The sequence below is a fragment of the Branchiostoma floridae genome, chromosome 15, assembly GCF_000003815.2.
Source record: "Branchiostoma floridae strain S238N-H82 chromosome 15, Bfl_VNyyK, whole genome shotgun sequence".
NCBI lineage: Eukaryota > Metazoa > Chordata > Leptocardii > Amphioxiformes > Branchiostomatidae > Branchiostoma > Branchiostoma floridae.
In genome coordinates, this window is record NC_049993.1 from 2863192 (window position 1) to 2872357 (window position 9166).

The 9166-nt window shown below is 41.1% G+C and overlaps 1 protein-coding gene across 1 annotated transcript in view; it reads left to right on the plus strand.

Moving 5' to 3' along the window:
• The first annotated feature begins 254 nt into the window (after positions 1-254).
• The window catches only part of LOC118432170 (Kruppel-like factor 18), a 36913-nt gene continuing 28001 nt past the window's right edge, over positions 255-9166 (plus strand). Inside the window, exon 1 of the mRNA XM_035843700.1 lies at positions 255-301. Coding sequence (XP_035699593.1) covers positions 255-301 — 47 coding nt within the window. The remainder of the gene's footprint in view (positions 302-9166) is intronic.

A 9166-nucleotide genomic window follows, 5' to 3' on the forward strand; every position in this document is an offset into this window, starting at 1 on the left:
TTGAAACAATCAAACAAGTAAACCTGATTTCCGGTAACGCTGTGGAATTCATCAAAATTACATGTCGTTTTAACACCCGTGCTGTCCTAAACATGTTATTGTTTTTCTAAAATCTACATGGTTTCCTCTCACAAAACACCGACAAAATCTGTGAACAAAATCTATCAACGCTATCAGTGTCCCTCTGCCTATAACGTGATAGATTTGACCGACCACATAGCATGAATCTTAGTCCCTTCCGTGGGAATATCGAGATGTTTGGACAGTTCTGTCCAGAAAAGAGATCAACAACTGCCGAACAGTACATGTGTCAGTGCCTCACGTTTTTACTCAATGTGATGGAAATGGTTATGAAATGAAACTAATCCAGGGGAGCAACAGCAATATATACAGGCATCTAGGGAGCCGGAGCCTCTCTACACGTGGATTACTATGAAAATAACCAGAAAAATAAAATCTAACCAGGCCAGCCAAAATCAGGAAGGATTTTTCAAACGTAGAAGCACCATTTTTACTACCATTGTTAACAGTGACGCCACACGTTACACCCGGAACAGATACATAGAATCAGCAACTAGACTCACAACTTTCAAGGTCACCAAGGCCTTCACATGCCCTGCTTGATTGATAACACAAAATAAAGGACATAAATATATGAAATATGGGTTGATCATTCCTTAATTGAATCAGCAACGAGTTTAGAATTTGTATATAATGCAACGTTGTTTGTTGTTACGCTGACAATCACATTCGTACAGAGGTCAGCAGCAACTACCTTCACTAATCTGAGTTTCCAATGTAAACAGTCTCTGAAACATATACTGCTCTTCGACTATTCCACACTTTAAAGTAAAATGAAGAATTTTAGAACCGTTCACAGATACTGGTACAACAAACTTTCTTTCCACTGTGACATTACCCTCTCTATATGATTATTTGTTTACTTAACATTAAGTGCTTGTGTTAGGAATTGCTAAAGTAAAACATCTTGAACTAATAAAGCCGAACAGGAGAAACAGCACAGATCTACAACAAAATTAAAAGATTCACATCGAATTATGATACTGGTTCTCAATTAAATTGTGATGGGTATAGTAGCTCCAAACGTAAACATCAGACTCTAAACTGACTATCAAGAACACGTTGTTACATAGATTTCAATATAATGCCTCTATACACAAAACTAAACATCGTTTAGAAAATCACATCCAGTTTAGTAAATCATCACCCGCTTATGGTGTAACAGTGTCATTTTTAACACAGTCCTAAATGTTCTGGTGTTACCTTTTCAACTATACTCACCCCCTCCACCCAACAGCAACGTCCCTAAAATTTGACTGAACAAAACATGAGGCAACACGTAATGCAAGCAGCACTTACCTAGGAGGGATGTCTTCTAGGTGACCTAGATAAGAGGATGCGTCTCGAAAATACGTGTTGCCTTGAGAAAGTCGGGAAACAAATGATGAAGAGAATGAAGCTATCACAGTCCTACTGTATATCACGTGATAAATATCCCCAATTACGTACTCTGGATCCTATTCCCCCCGTGAGAATACCAAGATGGCTGTTTGGACTGTTGAATGAAGAAAATCCCATAGCTTCTCAGATTTCATGGGGACACCGGACCTCTACCCGTTTGCTTACACTGATAAACAAACATCAACATGGTCAGAAAAGCCTTATGAAATATTTGATAACAACGCCGTAACAAAAACTCTAACGGCCATAGATAACAGGAAGAAATATCCCATCGCCACTTTGCAACCATTTTAACATTGCTACTCTCTTGACTGGGCGAACTTTCCGGCATATTTAGGTAAAAAACTAAGGGAATAATTAGCAAAAAATCATTGATACAATAAACTCTGTTCACCATTCCTGTCAAATCGCCCTTTTCTTTTCCGTCATTAAAGTCGCCTCGTTAAAATTATGCAGAGGTTTAACTTATAGTTGACGCCGCTCGTTGATTAAATTTTCAACAACGTTAACACACAATGGACATTTACTCTTACTAAAAAACATAGATTTTAATCACAGCAAAAATGTAGACTGTCTCTCAGCATTCGTCAAATGTAACTATCTCATAATTTGCTAGATTACATTACAACTGCCAACGCTAAAAGTTGTAGTTAATTATACAACAAGGTACTTATTTGGCAAGTTTTTCTCCATTCATTGGCACAATCTGTCTAAAGATGTATCCTGGACAATTTTAGGCTATTATAATAGATATTTTGACAAATTTGGTGCATCAGGGAGAGGTAATAAGGTACGAATGTCTGCGATTGTTTTTATGTATATTTTATGGGTTTGTACGCATATGTTTGGATGGATTTCAGTTGTATTCAGAACCAAGGATTGACCATGATGGTAGAGACATGTTTGGACGCAAGGAGTAAACGGTTTACTTTTGTCAGAAGTCAAATGTTTGTTTTTTTTGTCATAGCAAGTTTGAGAATATGTTCATAGATCATAAGCGTCGCCCGGCGAGCCGTACTAGAACTTCAATTACGTGTCAACGTCTCAACGTTTCATTCTCATGGATCAAAAGCGCCATCTAGCAATGTGTATTAAAACTGCAAGAATGTTTGCAAAAGATTATGATCGGGCAGTTTAACACAGGCAACAAGCACAGAAATCATTAGAGGATAGTTTCAGCATTTTGGCTAAACTGAACATTGATATTTATCATTTCTAAAATAAAAATGTCAATATTTCTATGAATATATTATAGCAACGTTTAAAAGATATTTTAGAGTTAAAAAAGACAACCTGTGTATGTGATAGTGCTTGTAGGTTATATTTCCGAGCAACATTTTCTGTGGTTGTGTTGTTAATGGCCGGTCACAATAGGGATGTAAGAAATTCACAAGCAAAGATCCAATATTGCCATAACAAAAATCGTCCTTTGGAGCAGCAAAGCATTCACTAGGCAGCAAATGCCAATCTCAAACAGTAACTCAAAGCCAACTTTTAGCCCAATCAGCCTAAAACTAATGTGAAAATGGATTCAACTATTGTGGTTTTCGATATGTACTACGTCCGGGGTAAAACCACGGAGGTCCTCCTGTCGTGGGTATAGTATAAGTTTACTTCTTAAACACTGAACGTGGACAGCAGTGGTCTTTTGACAGCAGGGTACGTAACAGTAACTACTGCAGTTCTAGCAAACGTTGCTCACTTTTTACCATTGACAAAAACTCAGCTTGTACAGTACACATGTACTAATAATCATTAATCATTGAGCGGTTTTGCTTTTTAACATTAATTATTCAAATCAGTTCCTCATTTGCATATTTGATATCTGCTTATTTTCCACATATCATAATTTACATGTGTTTCATTTATAGAAGTCCAGTTATTGAAAACAATGGAATTATACAGTTTCCTCATTAATTATATTTCAGCCATACATAGTATGGTGAAATATATTGTATTCGTAATGTTTCTTCTTCTTCTTCTCCTGTCAAATCTTCAAAGTGATTCATCTCCGCCGTTCCTGGACCGAATGACCTGAAATTCGGCACAGGGGTAGAATGGGCCAATACCTTGATTTTTTTTTCTCAGTTTTTTTCATATCTGCCTCTAAAATGATTTTTTTGAGATTTTTTCGTCAATTTTAGACCAAAACTGTATATTTTGGCCCCTGTACCCTGGTATTACAGCCAAATGAGCTGAAATTTGACAGAGATGTGCCTTGATAATGCCCCCATATAAATTCGATAACACTTTTGGTGTACAGTACAACAAAATGCTTATTTTTGCGATTTTTTGACCAATTTTTGACCAAAAAAGGACACTTTTGGCCCCTGTACCCTGGTATTACAACCAAATGAGCTGAAATTTGACAGAGATGTGCCCTGATAATGCCCCCATATAAATTGAATAACACTTTTGGTGTACAGTACAACAAAGTGCTTATTTTTGCGATTTTTTGACCAATTTTTGACCAAAAAAGGACACTTTTGGCTCCTGTACCTTGGTATTGCAACCGAATGAGCTGAAATTTGACACAGATGTGCCTTGATAATCCCTTCATATAAATTCAATAACACTTTTGGTGTACAGTGCAACAAAATGCTTGTTTTTGCGATTTTTGGCCAATTTTTGACCAAAAAAGGACACTTTTGGCACCTGTCCCCTGGTATTACAATTAAATGACCTGAAATTTGGTATAGATAGGCATTAGATACTTGGTAATAAGATTCAAATAAAATTTTTGACATAAACAACTTTAAAATGATTAATTTTGGCACTTTTCTGAGGGGAAATTTGTTTTCTTTTGGCCTCCTGACGTGACCTTCCGTGACCCCGCACAGAGCCACACCTGTGCGCGTCAGTCGGAGAGTTAATTGAATCAAAGACCTAGCCAATCAGCGAAGAGGAGGCCAAAGGCTAATTAATATTCATAAGCCGGGCCTCATGATCCCACATATAGCAGTGTTCCCGCCAGGGGGAGCGAAGCCCGCCTAAGGCTCTCGCATTTTAGACTATTCAGAAGGCTTTATATTGTATCAGTTCTTAGGGGCATATCTATGATAATCGCAGCAGTCACTTAACTTCTCTTCAGGAGTTTAGCGTAACACTATTTCAGGTCAAACCGTCAAAGGCAACTAAAAACAAACTTTAACGTTACTGAGTTCAACAGTACTTATAACTTGTTATCCGAAGTTGAAACGCTAGCGATGGTATTTTCGCTGCGCTGTTAGCTCCGTGCGACTGTTGTTGACGGTCTTCTAACGGTATATTTTGCACCCCTGTACCCTGGTATGAGTAACATTTGGTATAGATAGGCATAAGACAGTTGGTAAAATGATCCAAGTGAAATTTTTGGCATAAAGTACTGTAAAAGGCTTAATTCCAGCACTTTTTTTGGGGGAAATTGGTTTTCTTTCGTTCTCCATGCCATGACCTTTCGGACGTTCACCCCACAGAGCCGACATCTGCACCTGCGTCTAGCCGGCAGGAAGAGTTAATTCAATTGATGGTTCAGCCAATCAGCGAAGAGGAAAGCGAAGGCTAATTAATATTCATAAGCGGGACCACACAATACGTTAACTTGAAGACTCAGGCCGTACAGACTTCTCGCCAGGATTTTTTCAAAGCGTCGGACAGGGGTCCGGGGGCCGCCGAATGTCCCTGGCGGGGTCCAGGGGCAGGGCCACTGGGGGGGGGGGGGGACCCAGGTGGGCGAAGCCCCCCCGGAAGCTCTTGCATTTTAGACTATTGAGAAGGCTTCTTTTATCAGTTTTTTTAGGGCCATATCTACGATAATCGTAGCAGTCACTTACTTCTCTTCAGCAGTTTGACTTTAAAATATTTCGGGTCAAAGCTTCAAAGACAACTAAAACCTCATAAACAACAAACTTTACTTAGCTCAACAGTATACAAAAATATTGTACGGGTTGCCATCCTTAGTTGAAGCGCTTATTTATAGCGCTAGTATCTTCGCTGCGCCGTTAGCCGCCGTGCGACTTTTGTTGACGGTCTGATATCCCTACGTCGCCGCCTCGCTGATATTCCCACGGACATGTTTCAAGAAAAATACCCAGCAAAAAATGCTGTTCTGTGTCAAATTCTATTCTATAAAACATGTGGGACTCGGTGTTACAGTCTAAATATTTTGTAGAAGCACCGCTGTAGGAAAGAAGGTCCAAGCAATGTAAAACATCACGTAGCATGAAGTTCGCTGTCAACTGGCACACAGCACATGACTGTTTTAAACTCTAAGTCTAATCAACAGCCGTGTTTGATTGATAGCCGGCGGTCCTTTGATGAAGTCGGCGAAAGGTGCGTTAGTTAGAAAATCTGCGTTTAGTTTTGATACGTAATTATAAGTTAGACAGTGGCGAGAATGATTATTTTCTCATCAATATTTCTCTTCAGAATTATTTGAACTTAATTGTACATCTAAACAATTGGCTTACCTGTGCAATGTTTATATGATTAATGATCAGTGTACTGAAATCATGTGTAACGTATGGCTCCTAGTCAATAGATCAGCATTTTCTCTATAGTGACCACCTGTCTATAGTGGCCACATTTCCTAGTGCTGTTGTTGTTTGACATAAACTTTGAACATTTAAATTGTAAGTAACTTTAAACTGCCAGAGTTTCAGCCCAATAAAACACTCTCAGCGCCAGGGTATGAACAGACTGACCAGACAGACGAAAATAAATCCTCGAACAAGGTTCAATCGTATCTTCCGGGTCTGGCAGGAAGTTGTTAAACTAAAATAAGAATAGGCTCGATGGCTGATTGCATACAAAGTAAAACAGTTTAACAGTTTTACAGCTTGAAGAAAACAAACGCTCCTACAGTACCTGCACCTGCTTGATAATTATTAAATCGTATGCCCTACTTGAATAAAAAAAGTTCACTGCAATAATAAATGTACCCACATCACAAGGAGCTTATACTTTTTTAAACTTACACCTAGTTATCGTACTGAAAATTGTTAATGACATTACATGAAGTCATTCAACAATTTTCAGTCATGATGAAAATTTTCTGAATGGAAGGTGTGATTATTGTCATTTTCTGAAAAATAGAAGCAAGCTCTGTTTTTACCTGGAATCAATTCACAATACCAGTCCACTTTGGGGGATAATGTACTGTTAAGAGGATGTTCCATTTTTGCGCAGGGGTGATTTGGAACAGTCCAATGTTGCGTGGAAAGGGGTATGGCTGAAATATGCTGTATTTGCTCTTAAGCAAATGTCGGCCTTTCTAGTTATACAAATTAAGTCCTCATTTGCATAACATGTATATCATTATAAGCATCTTTGCTTAAGCTACCTGCATGTCTAAAATGGTGTCAATCCGTCGATCCTTTCTGCAGTTATCCTATTTTTGCTGTCTTGTCACAAACGCCCCTGCAGTTCCAAAATTAAATGTTAGGGAACTGAAACTTGTTCCACTTTGTCATGACACTAAAAGCTATTTACCACCCAAATGTTAACACCATATCATGTTCGGGACACGAGATAAATAGAAAAAAAAATGCTATGGTAGAATAATCTCATTAATCATGCAAATCTACACCTATTTTGTATCATTCATTTTGTACAACATTGTCTAAGGTACCCGCATACCAAAAATCATAAAAAATCCGTTCTTCCCTTCCTGAGTTATCGTCATCAGAAGTTTTTGAGAAAAATGCCTCTGCTATCCAAAAACTAGCCCCTAGGGGGGCCCAAAATTATGTCCTTTGTGTGGTAATCCTTCTAAGATATTCACAAAAAAGCGCCAGACTTTCCAGAGCAACTTGCTAAGGGGCCCAAACTACCCAAGCTATATGCCACCCAAAAATCAAGACCATATCGCATCAAGATCAAAAGATCCAAACAAAAGAATTTCTGCTGCGTTACCAAGGTCAAATACTAGGGGAACCAAAATTAACCTTGAACTTTGTCTTTCAAACACCTACTCACATACTAAATATCATAGGAATCAATAGGTTCTTGAGTTGCTGACTACAAATATATTCAAACAGACAGACAGGTACACCCAAAACCCTGTCTGTCTTGTACCCTGTCTGTCTGACTCCCAGTCTGTCTGACTCCCTGTCTGTCTAACTCCCTGAATCCCCGTCTGTCTGTCTGCCTGTCTGTATAAGTCTCCGTCTGTCTGGTACTCTGTCTGTCTGACTGCCTGTCTGTTTGAGTCCCTGTCTGTCTGATTCCCTGACCGTCTGACTCCCTATCTGTCTGAGTCCCCGTCTGTCTGGTACCCTGTCTGTGTGCGCCCCTGTCTGTCGTTATCCCCGTCTGTCTGACTCCCTAAGTTGCCTGTCTGTGTGAGTCCCCGTCTATCTGACTCCTTGTCTGTCTAACACCCTGTCTGTCTGGTACCCTGTCTGTCTGACTCCCTGTCTGTCTGACTCACTGTCTATCTGACTCCCTGAGTCCCCGTCTATCTGTCTGCTTGTTTGTCTGAGTCCCCATCTGTCTGACTCCCTGTCCGTCTGAGTCCCTATCTGTCTGAGTCCCTGTCTGTCTGACTCCCTGTCTGTCTGACTCTCTGTCTGTCTGAGTCCCTGTCTGTCTGACTCTCTGTTTGTCTGGTACCCTGTCTGTCTGACTCCTGAGTCCCCGTCTGCCCGTCTGCCTGTCTACTGAGTCCCCGTCTGCCCGTCTGCCTGTCTATCTAAAACCCCGTTTGTCTGACTCCCTGCCTGTCTGATTCCCTGTCTGTCTGACTCCTTGTCTGTATAATTGCATGTCTGTCTGATCCCCGTCAGTCTGACTCCATGTCAGTTTGACTGCCTGTCCTCTCAGAGTCCTCGTCTGTTTGACTCCCTGACTGTCTGACTCCCTGTCTGTCTGACTCCATTCTGTCTGATACCCTGTCTGTCTTAGTCCTTGTCTGTCGTTATCCCTGTCTGTCTGACTCCCTGAGTCCCCGTCTGTCTGCCTTCCTGTCTGTCTGTCTGAGTCCCCGTCTGTCTGACTTCCTGTCTGTCTGGTATCCTGTCTGTCTAAGTCACTGTCTGTCTGAGTCCCTGTCTGTCTGAGTTCCTATCTGTCTGACTCCCTGTCTGTCTCACACCCTGTCTGTCTAACTCCCTGTCTGTATGAGTCCCTGTCTGTCTGAGTCCGTCTTCATGACTCTCTGTCTGTCTGACTCATGGTCTGTCTGAACCCTGTCCGTCTTTTACCCTGTCTGTCTGAGTCTCTGTCTGTCTGTCTGTCTGACTGCCTGTCTGACTGGTACCCAGTCTATCTGACTTCCTGACTGTCTGACACCCCGTCTGTCTGACTCCCTGTCTGTCTGACTCCCTGTCTGTCTGAGTCCCTGTCTGTCTGACTTTCTGTCTGTCTGACCCCCTGTCTGTCTGACTTCCTGTTTGTCTGACTCCCTGTCTGTCTGACTCCCTGGCTGTCTGAATGCCTGACTGTCTAGTTCCCTGTCTGTCCGACTCCCTGTCTGCCTGAGTCGCTGTCTGTATGAGTCCCTGTCAGTCTGAATTCCTGTTTGTCTGACTCCCTTACTGTCTGACACCGTGTCTATCTGACTCCCTGACTGTCTAGTTCCATGTCTGTCCGACTCCCTGTCTGTCTGATACCCTGTCTGTCGGATTCCCTGTCCGTCTGATACCCTGTCTGTCTGATTCCCTGTGTGTCTGATACCCTGTCTGTCTGATTCCATGTTTGTCTGAGT